The 26,722-nt window shown below is 37.7% G+C and overlaps 1 protein-coding gene and 1 long non-coding RNA gene across 2 annotated transcripts; one reads left to right on the top strand and one right to left on the bottom strand.

Annotated features, from left to right (window-relative positions):
* Positions 1-410: 410 nt before the first annotated feature.
* On the bottom strand, positions 411-10,153 carry slc25a43 (solute carrier family 25 member 43). Its single transcript, XM_084718943.1, has 5 exons — positions 9,719-10,153; positions 5,963-6,204; positions 5,542-5,714; positions 1,684-1,818; positions 411-1,152 (listed from the first exon to the last, which is right to left on the bottom strand). Exons 1-5 carry the CDS (start codon positions 9,988-9,990, stop codon positions 940-942), a joined length of 1,035 nt encoding a protein of 344 aa, XP_084575069.1. The 5' UTR covers positions 9,991-10,153; the 3' UTR covers positions 411-939.
* LOC146326639 (uncharacterized) lies at positions 1,047-1,916 on the top strand. Its single transcript, XR_014770613.1, has 2 exons — positions 1,047-1,186; positions 1,701-1,916. It is a non-coding gene; the product is annotated as an uncharacterized LOC146326639 (long non-coding RNA).
* Positions 10,154-26,722: the final 16,569 nt, after the last annotated feature.

Raw genomic sequence — 26,722 nt, 5'->3', positions numbered from 1 at the left:
TTTGTTGTTGGAAGCAGAAGCATGTCATGGGGTCAGCACATCGCCACAGTTACAGAAAAGTGCAGGGCTTGGGACATTAAGTTTCTTTGGTCAGCTGTAACATGGCTACATTAGTTACTGAAGGCTGTGTATTGTGTTTACCGTCACAGAGGATGAATAAAAAGTCCCTGCTTGTGCAATGTTACTATGACATCCTCCTGTATGCTACACAGCAGAGTTGTGTGAAGCACCCCTAAAAACAAATAACGTCTCCAACTGAAACTCTGATCTAGCTGCTAGATAACCGTAGCAACTGTACCACATCATCATTGAAGTTTGTTTTGTTTTTTTTTCCTTTGGACACGCACAGGATGGGTGCAAGAAAGCCAAAGGTGGAGTGAAAAAAAAAAATACAGGGAGAATCACCAATCTTGATTTGGATTCCAATCAATTTTCTATTTAGTATTGAAAGCATGACACCCCTACTCAAACATCAAAAATTTACATTCATTGTACGTTAAAAATACAATCTAGCACATAAATAGAATAAAAGAGCTTTTTTTTAACCTATCAGAGTAAACTATGGCACTATGTGATGTCAACGTCAATGACACAATAACTGAAATAAGCCTAAAAATAAATAGTTAATGTGCAAGGCACATGATATTTGGTTAAAATCAGTCATGGAAAGACATGATAAGTGAGTGAATAATTCATAAACAGGTAATACTGTCAGATAAAATAACACTAATCTGAAAGAGGTAGACCTTTGCTGACAGGATGTGATGTTAAATGCAAATTTATACCTTACGTAAAAACATGAAACCTGAAACACAATCTTGTGTAATCATTACAGACACAAGCCTCTGAAGTACTTCAGTCCGGCAAATAACCCTTTTTGTTGGTCATGTGAGGTCAGCAGTCAGTATTTTTCCAGGAGACACTGTCTCAGGTGACCTTTCACCAGCGGTTTCCAAAAGACGACTCCCCTGACCCAAAGTTCCTGTTTCTCAAGTAGCGCTTCACCTCTTCCAGCTCGTACGGCCTGAGGCTCTGGTCGACCCCCGGCGCAAGCTTGTAGCTCAGGGGTGACACGATGTACCCGTTTCGGTAAAGGCAAACCTGCTTGCACATCTCAAAGCAGGTGAAAAGAAGGCCGAAGTAGGGAACAATCTGTGCAAGAATGACAGGAGGTTGGGAGACAGAGGTGAGTGTATTTCAACGTAATGTCGGCACTTTTAATTTATGACCTCAATCATGTGATTAAAACACCACAAAGACACACAGAGCTGTAGTCTGCTTTTGCTACCATTAAAAGTGCCCTTAATGTTTCTAACGTTTGCTAAGTTGATTTACTTTCATTCAGCTGCTCGTGACAGGTCCTTACATTTGTGTAACAACGTACAACTCTCGTGACATTTGCAGCTGTAATAGGAGAGTGGAGCATGCTGTACCAGAGACGGACTTTGCTCACCTTGCTTGTGATATTCATGCTATGAACTACGCACTGAACATTGCTTTCCATTTCCCCCCGGCTCCCCCTCCTCACTCTCCCGTGTGTGTAGGCCATGGGTTACAGCTCTTCCACTGTCGTAAATTCACTCATGCTCCTGAGCACGTGCACTTATTTGCAGCACAAGCAGACCAGTCCTCTGTCTATATGACTGATAGATTATGACTGAGAGAATGGCAAAATAACCGTACCTTTATTGTGTTGGCAGTGAGGCCATTCCACAGAGAGAGGACACCCTTGTTTCTAATGACCTGTATGAAACAGTCAATCGTTCCAGTGAAATGGACGTCGACTCCGCCGAGATGGGGCAGACGGGCACTCTGCGCCTGCGGAAACATTGAAAGTGAAAATGAATGGCAGCGAATCAGCAACGTGCCCGATTGTGTCTATGGTATATTAGTAATAAACGTTAAGAAAGACAGAACTTATTGTAATTCTGAGGAATCATTCTGTTAATAAGTAACATACTAAAGTTGACACAATGTCATCCTTTACAGCGATAGTTTGGATTATTTGATGTGGGGCTCTGTGAGGTTCTTCCTCCATAGTCAGTGTGTTACCTACAGTAGATGTTGGTCAATATGCCCTCAGTAAGAAAAACAAAGAAAGGGAAACCAGCACAGAAGCTAAGCAATGACCTGCTGAGGACAGAAGTCAGCAACAAAAGGAATTTTACCCACTTAAAAAAGGCCGACCTAAAAAAGAAAGAAGAAATCTGTATCAGTTTAAGCGTGCAGTATATTCAGAATATTTTCAGTTCTTTACTTTGCCATCTGGCAGCCTTTTCCAACTGGAAATCACCCTTAAATAAGCCAGGTATTGCTCTTTCCAAACCAACCAAACTCCAGTGGCAAAATCAGTAGTTTTACTTTGCAGAACATCGGAGTTGCAGGTCTACCGCTGCCTCGATCTGTTGGTTTATTTGTGCTATTGTGTGACTTTGCCGAATCCGAACTAACCCTTTAAAAAACTGAATTCACAAAATAACACAAACTAATGAACAAATCGAGGCAGCAGTAGACCAGCGACTCCTATGTTCTGCAAGGTAATATTGCTGATTTTGTCTATGTTTAGAGTTGGTTTGAAGGGAGCAATATTTGGCTTATGTAACAGCGGTTTTTAACTGGAAGAGGCTGTGTGACAGGAAAGTAAAGTGATGAAAATACTCCAAATAATAGTGTACACTTAAACTGATATTGATTGTTTAGGTGGGCCTTTCTTAAGTGGCTAAAACACCTTTTGTTCCTGACCCTGTCCACAGCTTTGCTTCCATGCTGGCGCCCCTCCCTGCTTCTCTAAACTGAGGCGCGCCAACTGACATCTACTGTAGCTAATACCCTGACTCTTTATAAGTACCTCACACAACCCAAAAATCAAATAATCTGAACTATCCCTTTAAGGGTAAAGTGAAAAAATAGGCGGAGATGAGAAACATTTTAAGCTTTAAGAAGTGATATATCATTATGTTAGTTAACAGCATATTAAAGCTCTCGAGACTTGTCCTGTATGAGACAGTCACAGTGTGTCTTGTACTGTTTTGTTAACCACAGCTCTACATGCTGACTGTCATGTGACAGAGGAAACGTAACTTTAGACGTTTCAAGGTCCCCAAAGAGATCGCAGAGTCATAAGGGTGTTAAAACTATTCAAACATCTTCATTTGTAGAGGAAACATCAAGCTGGCCAGTGAGTTAAACAATACTTAGCTTAAATCATTACCCCGAGCTCCTGCAAACATCCTCAGCTGTTTTCCAACCATCTACCCTCTGCCTGATTTTTAATGTTTAACTCTGACACACAGACACGAGCTGAATCCCTAAATGAAATAATTACATAACTTTGTTCTTTATGGTAACGTGACATAGTTTGATGGGCTGGACACACACAACTCTCAGCTTGCCTTCTGTCTGATAGTTGCTGTCTATCTTTAGAGAACTTATCTATAGCTGCTACAGACCCGCGACACATTCACATTCCCAGCTGCTGTTGAACCTTGTGGTAGCTAATAATAGGCTGATAAAACCGGATGTAGTATTCTGTCCTTTGCAGCGCCATTGTTCCCCATGTGTCCTTCTCAACATACAGAAGGCATCTCGAATTACATTTAAGAGTCATGATTCTAAACTTTATTGTCCATTTATACAAGAAATAATTGAAATTAGTCTTTCAGTGGTGCGTGGTACATGTAGAGATACCACAAGGTTGACATAGTAACATCAAATGCACATAAAAAAGACAAGAAATTGCACGTTGAAAAACTTTCCTGCAGTAAAAAGCAAAGGTAGAGTTGAATAAGTGTTTTCCTGTGTTTTTATAATTTCTTTACTCTGTTAATACAGAAAAATTGAAGGTCAAAGGTAAAAAATTTTAAGGTCAAAAGAATTTAAACTTTCCATGATCCAAAACACTGAGAGACCAACTGAGGCTAAACTTAATTTAGGCGCACTCACACTGCCCCCACATGGACTAAAGGCGGTACTACAGCAAGTATAGAGGAACCTACTACACTGTAAACTTGTTTTGATTAGTTATGTTGAAATATTTCATATTAAATAATGACAAACAATACATAATAGACACGCTCAATAGTGTTAATATATAAATATGAAGTAAATTAGCTGATTTGTCTTAAAGATCCATCAAACTTTCCTCAACTTTATCCCTGTGCAGTTTAATACAGTAACTCTGAGTTTAACCAGGATGTCTGCAAGTTAAATGTAAGACTTTTAATGCCACCATTTAACTTTAAGGTCAATATGCAATTAAAATGAACATCAAATGTGAAACTATAACCATACTCTTCTGAGTAAAGTTGGTGCTTCAAAATTATGAGTAAGACAAATGACAATAACTGAGATAAACAACCATTTGTCCAAATATGTTTATTTGCAAAATCTTAGAGACTGGAAACAGAGACACTCAAATTCAACTCTTGTGCTCAAAGTTAATTTTAGACCATTTTATATTACCATCGTAGCATCCAATAAATAAATATTTATGACCTTCCAAACAGTTTTTTTTATTAGTAAATGTGAATTTAAGACACTTTTTTAAGTGACCACCTTATTTAACTGGAAATGTGGTGCTTTCTAATAAATTCTAACTAATTTTCTGTTTAAAGGGACATAAAAATGATTAATTGTAATTGTAAAAAGTATTTATAATGGATGCTTAGCAAGCAACTTAGGTAGAGACTGATGTTTTCTGTTTTCTGTATTTGAGAACCTACTGCAGTGTAAACTTTTTTATTTATTCATTCATTGTCTGTAACCACTTTTCCTCGAGGGGTCACGAGGGGGTTGGAGCCTATCCCAGCTGCCACTGGGCGAGAGGCGGCGTCTGCAGGGTTGGCCGAGAGTCGCCAGTTCATTTCGAGACTGACACTTACACACAGACGTTCATGCTCACAGTCACACCTACGGGCAGTTTAGAGTTATCACATAACCTATTAACCTGCATGCCTTTGGACTGTGGAAAGAAGCCGGGGTACCTTGAGAGAACCCATGCAGACACGAGGAGAACATGCAAACTCCGCACAGAAAGACGCTGCCCCTGCCATAAACTCCAGCTGAGGGATTCGTTTTAATTAGTTATTTTAAAATACTTTGAGTAAAATAATGTGCAACACTATTAATAGATATGAATAGTAATAAGAACTTATAAATATGAAGTAAATTATTAATCTGTCAGACAGATTTATGAAACTTTCTCCTGCTTTATCCCTATTAAACTCAGGCACACCAAGGTTAACTAGAAAACCTTGTGCTTTCTAATGAATATAAACTAATTTCCCTTTAGAAAGCCATGAAAATGACTAATTGTAAAACATTTCTTAGTTGGTCAATTATTAGACTACTGAAGCAGGCAACTTCATCAAACACTGATTGTCTGTATTTGTTGATTTCTGTATTTATTTTGCGTATTTTAATTTCTGAAATTCTCTGTTTGTTAGTTAGTTAGTTTGTTTGTGCCATTTAAAAATGCTGTTGTGTGTCACTTCTCCAACAAAACCATAACCTGCATGCAGAAGTGTTCTGGTGGTTAATTACCTGCATCTTCCTCTTTACAGTTTCAAAAGGGTAGGAGAGAGTTTGTGCCACTCCTGCTGCCAAACAGCCGTTAATGAAGTTCTGGAGGGGAGTGAAGCGAGAAGGAGGCTCCTGCCAGAGCTTGTCCAAGTTCATGTGCACCACATAGCATCCGACAGAAAAGGGAAAAGCACCTGAAGACAAAGGAAATGTACTGCAAGTTACGGCTAAATGTGTCGCTGATGAACTGTGTAGAGCAAATGACGGGTAGGGTAGGCTGTGAATGGAATATGCATAATATCTTTGAATCAAACGGCTCATATAAATATTAACCTTCACAGTGTAAGAAGTGAATAGCAGAACCATTTTAACGGCATTATAATCTGATATTTTAACCCCACCCGTGGGAGAGGAGCTAATTTGTATGAATATGCAAACGTACCCAACAAAGTGAGGGAGAAGCCCCTGTAGAGAGCCAGCAGTCCCTCGCCCCTGTAGATCTTAGACAGTGTGTGAACGACGCCGATGTACGTGGGCTGTCTGCAGTTCTGGACGATGAGCCTGGTTTCCGCCACCTCCAGAGGGTAGGTGACCAGTGCAGCAGCTACGCCGGCCAGTCCGCCGGCCAGTATGGCTCTCCACTGAGAGATGAAGCCCACTTCATCCATGTGAAGGTGGACTATCCTGCACACAGAGGGGGACAAGATCAATAATAATTACTTGTTCTCAGTGTTTTTCTGGTTTCAAAACCTGTTGTGCACCTGAGAAGCAGAACCCCTGTCTGTGGAAATATTTTTTGGTTTAGTGTAAATGTTGAGAAAATCCGAAAATCAATTGTCAAAAATCTTTAATAATAAAAATAAATTAGAAGCAAAAAATGACAAACATGTCCTGCTTCAAGCTTCTCAAATGTGATGGTTTGCTGCTTTATTCTGTTTTATAACAGCTGAATTTGAGCTGAAACAATCTATTATTTAACTCTTCTAATCTGTTGAGAGAATTTGTGATTAATCATCATTTAATCTAATACAGGGGTTTTCAAAGACTGTGGGCCTCCACTCAAGACAAAGCTTGGAAAAAAGCACCCCTCCTTGCATTACTTAATTAATTTCAGTCAATTTCTGAATGTCTATGGCATCAATTCAATATAGCCTAATGTTGCTGTTTTACATAACTTTAGACTACACCAAATATATAAAAAGGTCTGTCCAAAAAGCAGTCATTAGTTTCTGACTCTGAGAAACTGGGAAAAACAGTAAATTTCTCCCAAACTATCGCTATAACCTTATCACACACATTTGGACTGTTCTATGTGATCTCCTTTTGATAACAAATGTAATTCAAAGATCCTCCCCAGAAACTGTTTGGAGCCCCCCTGTGGAGGCCCGCCTCCTGCCTGGAAAGCCTGTGATCTAAGAAGATGTCAAAAAGAATAAAAAAATAGTGAAAACTGAAAACACATATTCTCAGAGCCCAAGTCAGTGTCTTCAAATAACTTCTTTTATCTCCCGAATCGTCCGAAACCAAAAATGATCACATTTACAATCATATAAAACGGAGAAAAGGAGCAAATCTGCAAGTTTTGAGAAGCAGGATTTTTTCTTTAATAAATGACTTCAACACTTTTGATTGATTAACTGACTAATCATTTCAGCCCTAGAAATGAAAATCTTTGGTTTTAGGGACAGAGCTATACATTTTAGTATGTCACTTTGGGATCAGGAAGACTGTCGTGAGCATTAATTGCATTTTCAGGAAGTTTATAGACTAAATGCAAATGATAAATCAAAGAAATCCTTTAGCCAATAATCAAAATAATTGTTGGCTGCAATCCTGCTTTGCTTTACAGATAAGGATCCTCTTTATCGATGTTGCCTCCATGGTGCTGATATTTTCTCTTTTTATTTTATTGTTTTAAATGCACAGATTATCTACATTCTTTAACTACATCAGCACTTTTTTAAAGGTTTCAGTGTCCTACTCTAATGGAGAAAATGAATAACTCGGGACACGTCACGTGTATGTGAACGCTGTTTTCTCTGGGAACACAATGTACAGCACCAGGCAGCGGTGTGCGGAGTCAGGATGCGGTTCTGTTTACACACATACACGTGTCCTGAAGCGTGACAGCGCACCCACACCTGTATTTATGACTGTACCCTGGATTACTGCTGTCACGGCAGAGGCTCCTCGCTGCCCTGCATGTTTATTTATCAGCCATGCTGTCGGCATTGCAGTATGTTTTGTCCTGTAGTAACCCGACGTATGTATCCTGTCCGTGTAAGCCCTGAGTTCAGCCTTACAGGCAACACTTCCTCTAATGGTGACCACACTTTGTTCTTTTCCCCAGGATTGTCAAACTTAAGTAATCAACCATAAATAATGTATGTATGTATGACCGTATATATTATTACTACTATCATTAGTACTAGTGGCAGTATATTACACTATCTTATTATTATATGAGGGCTGAGGTTTATTGGTCCTTGGTTCCTTGTGCCCTCATCTCATCTGTACCTGATTTATTTACTCTCTCATTCTGGCTATTTTAACTACATTTTTGGACCCCTACTGTGTATTATTGTCTTTGTATTTTAATAAACCTGGTAGCTATGTCATATTCAGCATAATTAACTATTTTATCTTACCTACTAAACTATTTTATTTTATCTCGCAAAAAAAAAAAGAACTATCAAAAAATATATTACTGATAATGGCTAAATCATTCATGCCATTCTACAGGCAAGTAATAATTAAACTGTGATTCTTTGCTGCTTTTCTTTGACTTCTAGTTATAGTAAACAAAACATATTTGGGTTTTGGTAAAGGGCTGCACCAATTTTCATTGTCAGTTAATATGCCAATTATTTTCCCATTTTGAATTGATTAATTGTTAAGTCTATAAAATGTCCAAAAAAAATGTCAAACATGCTCATTATAATTTCCCAGAGCCAAAAGTGAAGTTACTTGTCCAATCCAAAATACACTTCATGTACTATCATAAATGACAAGGAAAAGCAGCAAATCCCCACATTTAAGAAGCTGAAACCGGCAAATGTTTGACATTTTTTCTTGAAAAATGACTGACATGATTAAGCAATTATCAAAATAGTAGACATCTAATTTTCCTTTAATCAACTAACTGATTAATCAGCATTGCAACTGTAGTTTTGAACAGTTCAGACCGAACAAGTCACCTGAATGTATCATCCTGGCCTTCAGGAAACTGTCATACATATTTCACTATTTTTTAACATTTAAACCAAACTATTAATCCATTCAGCAGGATTAAGCATTTGTTTTTAATTTTTTTTTGTCACTTGCTCAGTCAAGAAAGTGGATCAGAAATCTACTTTCCCAAAGTCAATTTTACTTACACAAATGTTTTTATTGGAGAGCAGTTGTCAAGTAACGATAAAGACTCAAGGAAACTGTCATTTATATTTTATTTATTTATTTATTTATTTACAGCCCCTCAATGCTAGTGTTTCATCAACAGTGCTGGAAAAAGAAAACACTGGTTTAATTCTTTTTGCTGATTTACTGGCCCAATGGGGGATTTTACTTGTCCTCAGCAATCAGTCAATCCTTACTGTTCAGCCCTGATTCAATCAAGAAAATGAATCAGATTAATCAACAATGACAATAATCATTATTTGTCTTCACTAAAATGGATTCTTTTTTTCTCGATCGACTAATCAACTTATTGTTTCAAGTCTAATAAGGGCCTCCATAATGTTGAGAATGATGACGCATCGGTTGCCTTTAGGTAAACCGCCTATCAGACAAAACTCAGGGTCAAAACGGCCCCTGTCACTTCAAAAATCGACTGAGCAAATGGAGCCTTCTGATTGGCTGAAAATAGAAGGTGCGCCTCGTACGGTAAAGAGGAAGTACATCTTTAGCTGAAGTAAACAGACTATTTAAACCGATTTAAACGAACGCATTTTGTTAATTTATCGTGTCAAAGAAATAACAATTAAGGTGATGATCAAGTTTTCTTCTAATAAAGTTTATATGTGTTTTCTACTCTTTTACACTGTTCAGCACACAAACGTGCTAAGTCAACGTCAGCTGACCGAGTTGGCTAACAAGCTAATTGAGCATAAACACAGAATAACAACCGCAAGAGATGCTAAAAGTCGACACAATGTGAGGCAACACGACAAACGGCACATTTTCTCCAAACTTGACTTACTTTTTGTATGTGGCGAGGTGAACCGCGGTGTAGGGGAACAACCGGAGACAAGAAGTGAGGTTTCCTTTCCAAAACCCCCGAAGTCCCTCATTTTGGTAGATGAGGAGGAAACTTTGCCAGAAACCTCTCTTACAGTGAAAAGTGCCCACCTGACTCTTGATTTTAACCACCTCCAGAGGCGACGTGACGGTTTTACTGAAGAAGCCGGCGAAACCGACGCACATGAAGCTTTGAGTCCTCGTCAGCCTGTCGTCTTTTTTGACCGAGGCCATCACTGTCCGGCCTGCTGGCCTCCTCTGAAGTGTCCCGCTCCTGAGATCGGTCCGGTTCTCTCCGAGGGACAGGGAAGGACCTGTGTGTGCAGGTTAGACATCTAATTATAGAGACCGAGGAGGTGTCCGTCATCCGTCTCCTGTCCCGGCCAGCGGTGTTATGTGACAGAGCCGGAGGTGAGCTGCACTGACAGCTCAGTGAGACTAGAGGGCGCTGTTTGACCTCCTTTAAAACTCACAAAATACATCAAACTCAGTATTACAGTACAGTATACTGATGTGTCCAGTGGTGGAAAGAGTACTGAAAATCTGTACTCAAGTACAAGTACAATTACATTGCTAAAATATTACTCAATTACAAGTAAAAGTACTAGTGTTAGAAAAATACTCAAGTAAAAGTACAAAGTATTCATCAAAAAAACTACTCAGAGTATTAGTTACTTTTAACCGATGATGTCACCATCACCTCTTCAGACTAGGGCTCTAAATTTTGTGTGTTTTGCTTTACTAATAGTTAAAACACTAACAGCCAATTAATCATTAATAATTAATTTGATACGAAACAAGTGGTTTTTTTCCCCCTTCTTGATTGGCTGTTTTTTTTTCCTCTCATTTCAAGTTTTTATTTCCTTATTCAGCAAATGTCTCCAGCAGACAAAACAAAGCTAGATGAGGTGCAGTTACTGCCACGACGATTGATTAAATATCCATGAACACTTTTTTTTAACTGGTTAAATTCTTAATGAAAAATAAATTAAAGATCAGTCATGAACATATTGTTTTTTTGTGTTGTTTTTTTTATTTTTTGTCCATATGTCCTGGTTTTTATTCACTTTTTTGCTACCAAATCTCTTTATTGCCTACAAAAATGTAGATAAAAGGTCTGGATATTCATTCAAATTGTACTCAGTATTCAACTATGATTTTAAAAGTAACTAAGTAGATTACATGGCATAATGAATACTTAAGTACAAGTAAAAGTACAGACTTGAAAATTTACTCAAAAAAGTACAAGTACTAAACTACTTAATTACAGTAATTTGAGTATTTGTAATTAATTACTTCCACCCCTGGATGTGTCTTCATACTATTAAAACAGTGGTGGAAAACACAGCCTTTATTTATAAAATAAATAAAGGCTATTTATAAAAATGATAGTCTTTATATGTACGAATATAATCCAAATGGCATCTGATAAAGTATATTTTTAATAAGTATAAACCTAAATTATAAATTACAAATAACTATAAATAAACTAACCTCAGATAAACAGAGTAATTTGAATTTAAACACCCACATCTTAGACTTCAGGAGTGTATAAACTACGGGTTATATTAACTTTTTTTTAACATAAAAACTGTGAAATTATTTGTTATATGATTGGTATCAGCATTGAGAAGAGGGTAGATGCTGGTTATCATATCAGCTGGGGAAAAACATCCTTATCATGCATACTCATCCTATATAATATTAGACTGTACTATATTTCCTACATACTTTACTGACTTGCTGCAGCTACTAATCACACTACTCTGTCATTTAACTTGAGACTGTGCTGCACTGAACCTGTAACTAGTGCTTAAGTACAACACCATTCATGTTTACTGTACTTATACTGCTTTAATTGTTCTTGTATACTTTCAAATTTCATCTATATTCTTATCTACATGTTATTTATTTTTAGTCTTTTATCTTTTTGATTTTGTCTCTTTATCCATACCTATTTCTGTCCTTGTGCTGCTACAATACCTGCATTTTGCCTCTGGGGATCAATAAAGGCTCTAATCTTATTTTATCTTATTCTAATACTACAATATAAAAATGTTCCCCTGACGTATAAAGGTCCTGCATTCGAAGTATTGAGTAACAGTATTGACAGCAACATGAGCGCAAGTTTTCAAAAGTACTCATCATGCAGAAGTGCCCCATCTAGAGTACCTATTGTACTATACTATAGCCAATTATATAACTGTATTATTGGATTATGAAAGATTATGACAGCATTAATATTTGAGCAGCATTTAAATCTTGTAGCTGGATAATGTGGAGCTAGTTTAAGTAGCCCAGTACTTGAGTTCACCATGATAGTTGCATCATATCATCATGTCTGAAATCTAAACTTTAGACTGTAGTATGTTGTAAAGTTAAAATACAGCATTTACCTCTTAAATACAGTGAGGTATGAATATAAAACGGCATAAAATGCGAATAGTCAAGCAAAGTACAGTTACCTCAAATCGTACTACAGAACAGAGCTTAGAGTTTCTTTCCACTATAAATAAATCTGCATAATACATAAACACAAAAAAAAAACTTGTAGATTTATCTGACAACTTTACAGCGATGATCAGTATTTCATGTGTACAAATAGTTATAACTTGATTTCTTCGGTAACATTCATTTTTAGAAATTTACTTACTTTGCTTTTTTTTTCTTGGTGCATTCAATTCTTTTGAATCTGTCAGATTTGACATCATGTGTCACAGCAGAACTGTAGTTTGAAAGGGGCTGTCAAACTTGCAGTGAAGTCAAGTTAGTAGGTCTTTATTAGATCACAGACACCTCGCTGAAGAATTAGGCAATTATTTCCTGTTTCAAAATTTGATTTGGTTTAGTCAGAGGTTTTTATAGCTATACTTACTCAAGCCTTTCACTGAAACACAGTTTTGTAGCAATGGCACAAGTGTTTCCATTTTTTAAGACTATACTTTCATTTTTTCAACATAACGTCATGAAACTATTGTACCTTTCACTCTAATATTAAAAAAAATCAAATGACTTAGGCAGCAGCGTAGTTATTACACCAGAAGTATAAAACACACTGTGGAAAATCTATAAACTGAACATCACGACTTCATAAATGTATCTGTGTCTTGTGAGTGCAGAGATACCAGAGGAGGAAGTGAAACTTGTGGTCACTGCAGTCATTCTTTTATCTTTTGGTCAAAGACTTAATTCCAGTAAATCAGGAAAAGTGAAGTTGATGACAGATAAATTATTCATATTTTCAGCTGTTCTCTTAAAGGAAGCCTTTGAGCACCACTTTAGGAGCCAAATGTTTTGTTTCTGTAGGTGGCGCCAAACTCCAACTTTTTGATCTGTCTTCATGGCAGCTGGGGAACTGATAATCCTGAAAATCCTGTTCAAGCAGCGCTGAGATTTTGGTTATAAACCACTCAACTAAATGTAGATACATCAGTTTTTTGGAGGTTGCTAAGTAAAAATTAAAAGCTCATTATTTCTTATGTCTTTTTTATCTATTTATTTATTTTTGATGAAGGTTTAATTTTCAACAGTCCTTGCCAAAATTGCCTGTAATTTTTCCAGTATTAATTCAATATTTTCCTGTTCAGTGATGCTCTGAGTGAAGGAGAGGAGAGGTTTTGGGAGGTTTGGTTCTTTTGTTCTGTGTGACAGTGACATGTCTGTCATGATGTTTTGAGGTAAATTCTTCATTATGTTTTCTTTTTATTGTACCAATAAGATCAGTCGGGTCTAATTTACTGTATGACATCAGCAGGGATTAATTGTTACTGTCTTGTTTCAGCACCATGTTTGTTTTCTCCTCGTCTCTGCCTGCCAGGAGCGCCTCCCTCCCCTGCCGGGCTGACAACCTCAGATGCATGAGAGGAGCCCACGTTCTGTCTGCGGCTGGACCACTTGGCTCCTTCACAAAGGCTCTCTGGAATAACAGAGCCAACCAGAGGAAATGACAGCCTGATCACAAGAGGTCCCCCCCCCCCCAGCTCCCCCTCGAGCTGCCTTCTGGGGGTGCAAAAGGGTGAGTGACTGGGATACTGACCTCTTAAAAAAAACTCTGAGGTGAAAGCGTATTTTGATGCAGTTGGGGTTAATTGCAGTGCAATGGTTAAGAGACAAGTGCAAAACTTATTGCTGCTCTGAGATGTAAAAAGCACTTAAGAATATTCATTGGTGGTTTTAACATTGCTTTGTGCCTTGTCTGCCAAGTGGCTGCATGAATTTGTGTTTTTTAATTTTTATTTATGAAACATTTTCCCTTGCTCATCACTCCAAATGAATCATAATCTGTAACAGATAGAGGAATAAATCTGTCTACATGTAAATGCAGGCCTGTCCTATTAAATAGCTTTGTTTGCCAATTTTCACCCACATTTCATATTTAATGGACTATTAAACCTTGACCTTTGACCTTTGCGTGCAAAAATGACAGAGCAGTTCAAGTAACCAGCAGAAGCAGGCAGTCGCTTCTTCAGAAAGCATTTGCAAGGTGGGTTTCAGAGGAGAACGAGGAAGAAAGTAGATGCTTATTTAAGGAAAGTTTGCCTGAACTGATTAAATTCTTTAACGAAACAGCCAGAGACACCACAACGGAGGAGCAAGTATCTAACAGGTGTGACACTGCAGAAGGTGAGCTAACGCAAGCTAACGTCAGAGGTGCACAGAGACATCATTATTTCTATCTATCTGTATGTGTTTAACCAACAAAAGTATATGAAGTATAAAAAATATCCTTTTGTTGTAGCAAATAATCTTTGTGCAGATGCCACTTTTTTTTAACTGTGCCAAGGTAATCATGGAAATGACTTTTTCCAAATAATAATGAGTAACTCTGGATAGAATAAATATCTGTTTAAGATGAATTATTTGTATTTTCCTGAATAATGCATGTCAGATGTGGGTGCATCTCATCCCACTGCACCTTCAACTCCTATTTTTTGTCTTAATCTATATGCATACCTTCTGTCTTTCTAAGATTATACACATATAATCTTCTCATTTGGATCTGTCTTTTACTTCTGTGGCTGTGTTACCTGAAAATAGTTGCCTCCAAATAGCTTTTGTTTACTTAATATGATTGTTTCAGGCAAAGTTGAGAGGAGCCTCACACTGGTCTTTGTCTGGTGCCTCCAAATCTTCAAAGCTGCCCCTGTTCATATTACCTATTCAGGCAACCAGGCTAATATTTTCACTTTCACAGGTATTTTAACCGTGTAAGTGTCAAATCAATACAATTTTGAGAGTAAAAAGTGAAATATCATCATCAGAGATGTAGTGCAGTGTGTTTTGAGAACAAGGATGATAGATCAAGCAGCTGCTGTAATGTTCTTCAAACTGTGCTCCAGCTGAAGAATGTCAAAGTAGAAATACATTTTTTTTTCTTTGCACCCCAGAGCAATAAAAGAGCCCACTTTGAAAATGTTTGGAAAGTGCTTTGATCTCACTGTCATACATTTGAGGTTTGTAGTGCATGAGATACTGTGATGTCTTTCTTCAAAGATAAGTGGTGTGATGTGAACTCATGCTGTATCTTATCAATTAATGCTTCAGCAATCAAACAGGACACCACCAACAATCTGCTGCCACTCTGTCTCCTCTGCTGTCCTTCCTCTGCCCCTCACACTGCCTTTACCCACCAGTATTTGTATAGAATACACATAGAGCACTGCCCTCTTCCTGTATGTATATCCCCCTCCCGAATGAGGACTTCCTCCATGCAGCAGAGCAGTGCGGGAGCAGCCTGCGTGCCTTTGTGTCTCTGGGACTGGCACGTAGCAGTAGGTGTAGGCTGGCTGGGGCATTGTCATTCTCTGGGTGTCATGCGCAAGTCAACCCTTGATCTCCCACTTTGAAGTGTATTGCTGGAGGACCCAAGAGCGCAGTGTGTGTACCCAGTGTGAGCCCACGGCAGTCAGCAGAGGGCGCCGGATAACCAGAGAGGCTGCTCAGAGGCCTGCGCTGCTGTCATCCCTGCAAACCGGTGCAATAAAATTCTCACCTCATTATCTGAGACAGTCACATCACAGGCTTGTGTTGGCAGGGGAGGAGGGGAAAGGGAAGAAAGAGGTGGGGGTGGGTGACACCAAAGCCTGTCTGTATGTGAGTGTGTCTTTTTTTAAGGGTGGGTGGGGGTGCATTGGTGAGAAAAATCAGGCATAAGCACAATTCACTGTGGCACCATGTTGACACCTCCACCACAACAAGGCTCAGGCCAAACTGCCGCACTCCCCGGCTCACTTAACAGGAATGGGAGACTTGTTATGCATAGGAGGCTAATTCTGAATTAATGGTTTCTGTGATGGGTTAAACTGTGAAAGGTTGTCAGGGTTTGTTAGGAATAATAAATGCAATTTTGCACCTCATTACTGAGAACCATCTTTATTACAACAAACACTAAAACTGCTGTTAACTCAGCCCTTCAGACCAGTAAATGTGCTTAAATACAGTGTTGTAAAAAGTACCCCAACGTCATACTCAAGTAAAAGTAAAGATATTGTGCTTAAATATGCCTTTAGACATAAAACTCTTTATTTGTCATTGTAGTCATACAGCAAAACTATGTTTGATAAGTCTCAGAGACCAGCAGCGATAGAAAACAAGATAACAAATCAGAAAACAACAAGATAAAGATAAAAAAAAATAAATAACTCAGAACAAGTTAAAACAAGTGTTTTCCTCTTGAATACTTGACCCGCCTGCTCCACTCTTCAGAACAACAGTTCATGAAGACATGGACTCCACAGTTCAGCTTAAACACTTGCAAGCGTTGTATTTAACTGATTATGGACTATGTATTGTGCTGTCATGGGCTTTATTTTCTTTCCATTTAATTTTCCAACTATTGTTCATGCTGATTGTGTAAGCCTGTGTTTTGCTGAGCCCTTCGTTAGTGCTGTGTTCACAAAAAACAACAAAAAGCTCCATTACATAAATAAGAAGAAAAAAGTGAAAATCACCCATATGAATGGGGCGTGAGTAAAAGTCTCTCATTTTAAATATATTTAAGTATCAAAAGTAATTGGTAATAATTGGTATTAAACGATGTCAAGTATCAAATATACAAGTAAGCATAATTTATACATTTTTGAATATACTGTATATGTACACATACACATGTGCATATACATATGCACACATACATATGTACATGTGTACATAAATACATGCAAACACACAAGTACATACATGTACAGTACTTAAATACTTATAGAGTAAATGTACTTAGTTACATTCCACCCTTGCTTAAATACAGTGTGTTGCATGTAAAATCTGCAGTGACCTGCAGCCCCAAGAAGTGAAGTGATGATTTTTTGGATTAATATTTATCCATTTGCAGTGACATTTTCAAATGAAAAGAACAGATGTGGGGATTACCAAAATAAACCCTCTCTATGCATAACAATGCAAATCAGTTATTTTTAAAGACAACTTCATTTGGAATTTGTCCAAAAATATCATATTGGTTTGTGTGATTTCTATTTGCCTTGTAAAAACTTAACAAGGAATGATGCATCACCTCTTTAGTCAGGATGTGGATGACCAGGAGGCCCATTGTCTGTGAGGATGCAGAGGAGAACTCCTGGCAGCTGGTGCCCCCTTATCTTCTCATGTACAACCAATAAATCAATATCAAATCAAGGAACAGGAAGCCAGATGGCCTTCCCACAGCCCACGAGGGCCAGGAGGGCGCTCTCAGGGCCTCCTCGGCTACTGTACCACTGGTGCATGCAGCAGTCCTTTGAAGACATACACATTCAACAAGCAGCTCAATGAATGACTAAAGGGAACAAATAAGCTGTTACGACTCTGCTCAAATCAGTGTTTGTGTTTCCATCCACATCAAAGGCCTCAGTCTGTTTGATATGCAGCCCCCACACCTTGATCCGAGCCATGTACAGGTAGAGGGGAGGAGCAGTCCATTGAGGAGACAGAGGGTCATGTGGGTGCCTCTCTCAGCCCCGGCTCGAGGGTAGTTGACCCAGACGAAGGGTCTGGCCATGTCTCTTGATCCCCAGGGAGCTATTGCCCCTTACACCCATCACTAGACACATTATTTATTGGGTGGCCTATTGATTACTTGCTTTTAAGGGATATTCACAGGAATGTGGAGCTGCGATTACAGAATAGGAATTTATTTTGCATTTTAAATTCTAAAATATTAACCTAATATTATCAACTAAGTTGAGATAGCAGCAAGAAAAAGTTGTGTATGGAGCTGGGCAGTATTTCAAACAAATACGTATTTTAAGACTTTTGAGTATTCTGCAATTTATGTTTTGCATACATAAGACAATATAGGCTGATATAAGCAATGAACACTTGTGACAGAGTTACATGTGTTGTTTGTTGACATAAGCAGACTCTGTTTCAAAACTAATGTTAGCTAGTGTTGCACGCTGTTTGCGAAGTATGGGAGCTGAAAAGAGGCAAGGCACTCAGGGGTGCACATAAATATCACATCCTGTAGATTTTCCCCCAAAAAAACTTCCTGAGTCCTTTACATAGAAAAACAGGCTGTTGTAGGCAACTAAGAAAGTCGCGTAAAGTCTCATTTTTGAAGTTATGTTACAATCCGTTCACACCTTGGCAATGCAAAGCAATTAATACATGTAAACTGCTTCGCACAGTTACTTTAAACCTATGATATGTAACATTTCCACATTAAAATGTCTAAAAACGCTGGCCATACAGTATGTCATATATTTTGTTTGAGCTTTATTTCCCACAATCAAGACTGTATTTAAGATAATTGTGTGTTTCCTGCTAGCTGTTGCTAGAAAGTTGCTATAGCCTCCAGGAAAACACTGTCTGGTACACCAGAGCGAGGAGGGAAGTCGGCTAAAGTGACTAAACATAATAAAACTAAATAAATCTTTAATATTTCCTCATGCATGAGCATGATTTCTACCTGTGTCACGTCAGATAGGTTTTCATCTACACCGGTGGTTGTTCAGCTGTGAAGATTACAACTCCCATGATCCCATGTTACTTTTGTTATTGCTGTAATGTGAGAGAGAACCTTAGCTGCAGAACTTACATATTGTGTAAGCCCATATTGTGGCTACTAAATACCTAAAATACACTAATATCAGTTTGTACAGAATGCATTTTATTCTTGTAAAATTACAAATCACTTAGACCAGTATTTATAATTGTTTGATACATTTGATAAGCAAGTGTTTTTTGACGTATTTATGTCCATCTTTGGTTGTGCTGTTAGTAACTGATGGCTGGCTCAGAGTCAGGCAGTGCGGTCAGTTACCTAAATACATCTCACCATGCAGACTCATCTTGATTTCTGTGTAGGCCAGGGGTCAGGTTAAACAGTAGTTTGATTGAATGGCTGTTCACAGGCCAGTGTGAAATGCCAGCTCTATTGCAATGTGGGAGTGGGAAGGAGGGGGTTTCTCTTGGCCTTTGTGTGGCCCGCGGTCTTAGAGCACGGACCCCATTGTTAGAGGTTGACCAGCCAGCCCCTCAGACTCTCCTTTGCCCTGCTTTGTCTCGAGCAGCGTGACCATTTCCTTCATCCAGGTCAGGGCAGGGTCGTGACTTTGGACACCAGTCTTCCCTGTCTGTCTGCTCTGCCTGCATACTCATAAATGCATGCAGCGCTGACTGAGACAGATGCACTGTTGTCACGTGTCAGGGTTAAAAATGTAGCTATGATGGGGCAGGAATCAACCTTTAAAATTAAAAGATTTCTTTGAACTTAAAAAAGATAATGTCTGGGCTGTCATGAAATTTAAGTTGGCCGAATTTGAAAACACAAGTCGAGGTAATTTTGTAATGATTCAAAATAAATAAACTTTATATTAATTCAGCTGTACTTGATAAAACACATTCCTCACATTTTCTGAGTTTGAAGAGTCAGTTCTTCATTTCACACAAAGAATTTACAGCAGCAGCTGCTCCTGTTGGTAAAACATTAAATACTAATCTTCATCACAGTTCACAGTATTTCGATTATTGCGGGAAAAAACAACCACAACTTAACTTAAAATGTATTAGATACACACAGCAAGTTTTCATGACATGTTTTCTTCAAACTGTAAAAAAGGTGAGTTTCAGGAAAGTTTTAACTATACTATACTGTAAAAGTTGAGAAAACCGACCTCGTTAGAGAAATTGTTCACAGTGAGCTGCAAACTTGATTTGTCATTATCTGGATGCTTGAAAATTAAATGATTGCAATTGAAAATATTAGATTATAAATGATTATTATTCAAATATTCAAGTTTATCTAATTTAGCAACAAAATATTATTAGTTGGTCAAAACTTAGAAGTTAAGTCTGGGTCAAAACTCAAAAACCTATTGACGTAAGTTATGTCGAAATTGTCTCAATTTCTCAACATTTTCATTTTTGCAGTTTCATTAGAAGCTTAATTTAATGAGTTGAACTCTTTTCGGTACATTGATTCAATTCATCATTTCAAATTAAAAGACTTTCAAGTTAGAAGAACTCATGTTTATAAGTTCTTAAATGTTCTGAAAATAAAAATTAGAATTTTTAAATGTAACTAATTAACTTGAATAAGTAAAACTTGTACATTTAAATTAAGTGAATGAGAAAAGATTAGTTGATTCCACTGAATTCATGTATGATATTTAACAGTGATAATGGCACAACAACAAAAAGATCAGGTGTAACCCTGATTCAAATTCTGATAAGCATGAAACCAAAATGATACCTACATTAAAAATAAAATAATAAAACGAGACTGACATGGTTCTTTTGTAAATGTAAATCTACATTGTGCATATTTATGATCTATATAATTTGCACGGTGAGAGATATTTCACTTGTGCCTTTTGCGAGTGTGTAAAACACATGCACAGAGCTGAGATAACCTCTTTAACTGCCCTGAAGTGTCCAAGTTATGCAACTGTGGAGGTTTAGAAGAGTGGACAGTACCCTCCTTCTGTCCCGAGGCTGGACCCGCCTTATCACGGCCTGGTCATCACAGTGATAAGAAGAGGAAAGGCCAAAGGGCCATAAGGAACAGTGTGCATGGTTCAGGTCAACAGTGTGAGGAGGCTGGACTCAAAGGGGAGGGAAGGCGGACAAGAATATTATCTGATAAGAATCACCGAGGTCTTTTGATCTCAGAGGGGCTGATCCTGGGCTACAGGGTGTCATGCTGGGTGGACGAGCAGAACGACACTGCAGGTACAAACAAGTGAGCCCTTGAAGATCATCTGGAGCTGAGCATATTTACACAGGGAAGACTGGAAAGACGCACACACACAAACATACAAGCTGGCTGTCCTCAGGATCTCACACTGTAGCAGCATTGTTAACAGGTTTAGCCACAATTGTCTAACCAAAAAACACAAATAATGCCTCATTTTGACATTGACTTGACTGACCAGTCAGCTCCTTTTGTTTGCAATAATAATATAACGATAAAAAAGACGAATCTGGTTCATGCAGATCATCACTCGTACATTCAAAATCCACAGATGACTACGAGCCCATGACAAGCTTTAATGTCACACTGTGGTCTGGTGGGTTTTGTCTCATAAGTCACTGATTAAAAGCCGTCATGTGGAGGCCAGACAGGACCTGGGGCTGCAGAGCAAGCTGTGGCCCGAACCAAATGCCTCGCTATCTCGCCTTGAGCAAACCGGAGGAGGGATTTTTTTTTTTTAGCCTTGAGTGGCCAGAGGGGCCAAGCTGCTGCAGAGTTAAAGTGTCCTTGGTTTCCCCTCAGCAACAGTTAAAAGCAAAAAGAGCAGATACACATGTACTTGTGACTAAATCATCTATCTTTTTTTTGTTACAAAAAGGCCCAATAATATGCAGGACTTAAAGGGCCTTAAATTTAAAGGGACAGTTCACCCCCAAATCAAAAATACATATTTGCTATTTATCCATCTATTTTGTTTTGGTGGAGGTGACAATTTTCTGAAATATCAGTAATAGAGATGACTGTCAAAAAATACATCTGAAAAACTCAACAGCGATGTCTCTTTCTGGAAATCATGACCTGGTTACCCAAGATAACCCTGTTGATCACCGTGTTGACCCTGTCTTTGTTTATTTTGCAAAAATAATAACTTATCACGTGGCTACTTACTGTTGAAAAAAACAATTTGATGCAAAATATTAATCTAGGAATTATTTTATTGATTTTAAAAAATATTTTATTGCCATTTCAGATTCTTTGATTAGAATTGTATCACATTTCTGCAGCAGTAAATACTCACCAGAACACCATATGTTTATTATTCTGCAACTGAAAATAGTCTCCAGAAAACGCACTATTTGCTCCTGTTTGAGGAATGTTGGCTACACAGTGCTCAGCTGCTTTTGGCAATTATTAAGCCCCCTTTCTGAAATGAATGTATATATTCCTGGTCAGTTATGAAGATTTACATCTCCAGTGCATTTACCTCTGAGTAACTCTCAATCTCATTTCTGAGAAAGGCTCAGACAATCTCTCAGTACTCATAAAGTATTGAGAGCTTTGGTGACAATAACAATAATAATAATAATAATGGGGTTATATTTAGACAAATGACTGAGCTGAATTGGATTGATCAATTTTATATATTATAATTAGATTCTTTGATTGACAGATTTTGCTGTTCGTTTCTGTACATGCGACATCTAGTCCATCCTGGGTGGGTGATCCCTCCTCTGAGCCTTTCCCTGAGGTTTCTCCCATTTTTTTCTCTGTTAAAAGGATTTTTAATAAGTTATAAAGAATAGAGGGTGTTGGGCACTGTACAAATAAAGCCCTCTGAGGTGAATTATGATTTGTTACATTAAAAAATATGACTTGACTGAGCTGAGTTTTTTTTTATACTGGTTTAATTTTTTTTATTGTGAGCCACCCGGATCGTTATATAGATAATTTCTCCTCATGACCTGAAAATAAGGGTTATGATTTCTTTTAAATCTGTCCTCAGTTCACATCAAGCCAAGACAATGACAGCAAGCTATCAGCAACCTGTTACATCCGCGCTCCAATTAAAAGAATGAAGATGTAAGGGGTCTTCATTATCAGCTCTCTCTGAAGGACATCAAAGGGTGGAGCGGTGGTGGAGTGAGAGTGCAGCTGCCCTGACGGTGTGAGTTTCTCCTCTCTCACTCCAGAGGAACTTGTTTGTGTTGAGGATGTTTACTGATCCCAGGAAAGACAAACAGCCTCTTTCTTGTTTGGAGGTACAGCAGCTCAAACACAGAGCTGTGTGTGTGTGTGTGTGTGTGTGTGTGTGTGTGTGTGTGTGTGTGTGTGTGTGTGTGTGTGTGTGTGTGTGTGCGAGAGCGAGACAGAGCTTCAGGATGTATTGTATTGTTAGGTCAGTGTTTATCTTTGTCTCTGTGTTTTCACCCCACTTCCAAGTTTCCCATCAGAACCTGCTGACCAAATTCAATACAAAAAGGCAGCCAAGGCACTGCCAAATGGAGGCTACACACACACACACACACACACACACACACACACACACACACACACACACACACACACACCAGTTGTTTACAAAATATCTTAAATATGCACAGAAAGAGATCTGTCATTATAATTTCTGATGATGTTATGATAGGTGATGGCTTTATGTTAGTTCAGGGGTGTCAAACTCGTTTTAGTTCATGATCTCAAGTGGACCGAATCAGCAAAACCACTGCATAACAGCCTACAAATAATGTCACCAAACAGGAAACAAAACAACACCTTCAAATTTCCCTTTTTTTTTAGTGTAAAGAAGTTAATTCTGAAAATGTTCACAATTAAAAAAACATCCATTTATAAAACAGATGAACTGCCTGAGATGTCGTAAGAAAAATAAAAAGTATAATTTCAGTTTAGTGTTGCAGTTTTTCCACGTTGAGTCTACTGTTATGATGTGCAATACAATAAACAGATCACAGCAGATCTATAAATGCATAGAACGTTTATGTATTTTTGAACAAAATCATATTTTACTCCAATCTAGAAATTGTAAGCTTATGAAGAAGAAAGTTGAGTTATGGCTTACCTTACAAACCGTTTACCCGTCTGATAAATTATTTTGTACTTGAAACTGTTGATTGACAATAATATGAACAATGTTCAATATCTTTAAAAATGACAACAATAAGTATTCATTGTTTTTTTTGTTAGCTTTTTTTCATAGAAGGCTGTGGAATTAATTACTGCTCTGCAATTTAAACTCTGAAAAGTCACGTGGGTCGGTCTGGATCCTTTGCCGGCTGGTTCTGGCCCCTAGGCCATATGTTTGACACCCCTGCTTTAGTCTTATAAGCAGCTAATTCATAACTCCTCCATGTGTAATCCATCAACAGCAAACAGTCATTAAACTCTATATTTCTGAGTCAAGCAGCTCAGTTCTATGATACCTCATCTAAACACATGGTGTCACCCTTTCTCATCTATGCTGCGAGACACTAGAGGACGTCCTCAAACCTCTTTCCAACTGTTTCTTACTCAGTCCACATTTATGACGTAATGTCATGCTGTAAAGTTGCTGTAAGCAGTGATTTTAGTAACTCTGATCGGTGAGATTTGTCTGAGCCGTTCTTTAACACACCAGAAAGATGCCAGGATGTCATTTTGGGTTGGTAAAATATCCAAAGCACAGAAATACTGAGAAAATAAGAAAAATAAGCATCTCTGCAGATACGGGCACCACCACACACTTCTAGTGGGTCCCAAGTGATGACTGATACGGATTATATGAGGTTATATATTATTTTTTGAGAAAATGCTGCATATCATGCCTTTACTGTTTTTACTTTTTTGGCTATATTTTCCTAAGAATAACCTGGTGTGAATGATTCCTGATTCTGAACACAAATCAAGCTAATTTCATTTAAATAGAATTGTGCCAAATACTTTTATGACAATAACATTCAAGCTTATCCTGCTGTGAAAACACACGTGTGGTTCATTTCAAGGTTGGTGTCTGGTGCACGATGGTCAATAAATACAGTGTTGTGGAAATTTAACAAAGCAGAGCTGCAACAATCAGTTGATTAATCAATTCAATTTTACACCTCAACTATTAAATTCATTCTATTTTGATAACCGACTGAGTAATTGATCATTTAATCAGTTTGAGTAATTTTTCAAGGAAAAAAAAGTCAGAATTCTCCGATTCCAGCTACTTAAGTGTGAATATTTTCTGTTTTCTTTAGTTGCAGCAATTAACAAAGTGAATTCAACAAAGCAGCTCTTTCAGAATTTCAATACCACGCTTGCATGTGGGCGATCACAGTCATCAACAGACTGTAAACGTGTCTCTCCTTCTCTCAGGCAGTTATTTATACACACAAGTGAAGGATGTACTTGATTAAAATCAAGGTTTACTTACTACTTAGTACTTTCACTCACATTTCCTTGGCTTACGGCACAGTTCTTCTTTCATCCTAATGCCACAACATCTCAACATCTGCATCCTGCATCTACTTCCTACACTAAACTCCCACACACACATGGTTTTAACAGTCTGAGAACTCATGCACACAGGGAGAAGGAAAAGTTACTTGTGGGTCATACAGGATATTCATATATGATATAAAACTGAGTAGGTGAGCTTAATTGAGAATAACATACTGTTGTTTCCTACACAGTAACCTATCTTAAACTTCCTGTCTGTCTTATAAAATATAGACCAATTGACATCCGTACTGCCACAATGGAGTGTCTCATTCTGTGAGCTTGTATCAGCAAATGTCACTTTGTATTGAGGTTTCCGACCACAGCTATAAATCGCGGGGGAAACAGGCTTTCACAGAGACGTTTTATGGCACAGAGACTTCCCTTCCATTCTGCAGGGGGTATGCTGCTTTACACCGTGTGTTCATGTGTCACAGTCCTTTCAACTGCCGCTGTTCCAAAACTAATGGTATTTTCCTATTCAGCATCATCCAGGTGTTCACTTACAGTCCAGATGTTTTGATAAGTTTGGAATGCGGCCAAGTAAAGGGTGACGACATAAACTAATTCAGTACCAGAATTGAAGTGTAAAACTAGTAAAAGTACAATAGCTTTAGAATCACCATATATTAAAGTACCAAAATTAAAAGTACCCACAATGCAGAATCATACATATTATTTTACTGTAATGCATTCATCTGGAAATCACTTTAATGTTGCAGCTGATAAATATGGAGCTACTTCTACTTACTTTATATATTGCTGGGTAACTTAACTTATAGTAATATATCATAATTCATTTATAGAAGTGTATCTTTATTTTTAATCAAAACTGCTAATAAATAACTACTAAATAGTGACAAAAATTGTCAAATAAAGTAACTATAGTATTTACCATAGTCTTAAAAAACACTGTAAAAAGTAAAAGTGTTGAATTCAAAATGTTACTAAAGTAAAAGTACAAACGTATTATAAGTAAAATGTACTTAATGCATAAAAAGTTAAATTATGCAGAATGGCTCATTTCAGTGTTATATTATTATAGAAAGTTATATTATTCTGCACATTTAAAAGTATTTTCATGTTGTATTTTGTCAATGTGGAGCCACTTTTTGATGGGTGGATTAGTAGTATAGTGCTGGATTTTATCATATAAGCGTATCATATTTTTTTGAAATGTAAAAAGTAACTAGTACCTATGAGTGTAAAACAAATGTAGTAAAGGAAAAAGTACAGTATTTACCTCTGAAATATATCCTATGTCAAAGTGTAAAGTAGCAGAAAATGGAAATGCTTGAGTAAAGTACAATGTCACAATTGTACTGAAGTACAGTTTTTGAGTAAATGTACTAAGTTACTTTCAACACTCGATATATCAGTAGAGCCCAAATTATATATTGGTTGACTGATATTATTGGATCGATATTGGCCCATTAATTACAGCTATATCGGCTGTTATCAGCTTGTTATTTGAGATGCAACGATATGAAAACTTCTTTTAACAAATCACATCGCAAATTGTTTTATTTGTTAGTTTTTAGGCAGCATTTAATATATATGATCTTTTTTCTTAGTTCAGGTTTA

This window comes from Lutjanus erythropterus, chromosome 5 (genome assembly GCF_056507025.1).
Source record: "Lutjanus erythropterus isolate fLutEry1 chromosome 5, fLutEry1.hap2, whole genome shotgun sequence".
NCBI classification, from domain to species: Eukaryota; Metazoa; Chordata; class Actinopteri; order Lutjaniformes; family Lutjanidae; genus Lutjanus; species Lutjanus erythropterus.
Note: the sequence above shows the minus strand (reverse complement) of the source record. Positions and strands in the feature narration are given on the sequence as shown.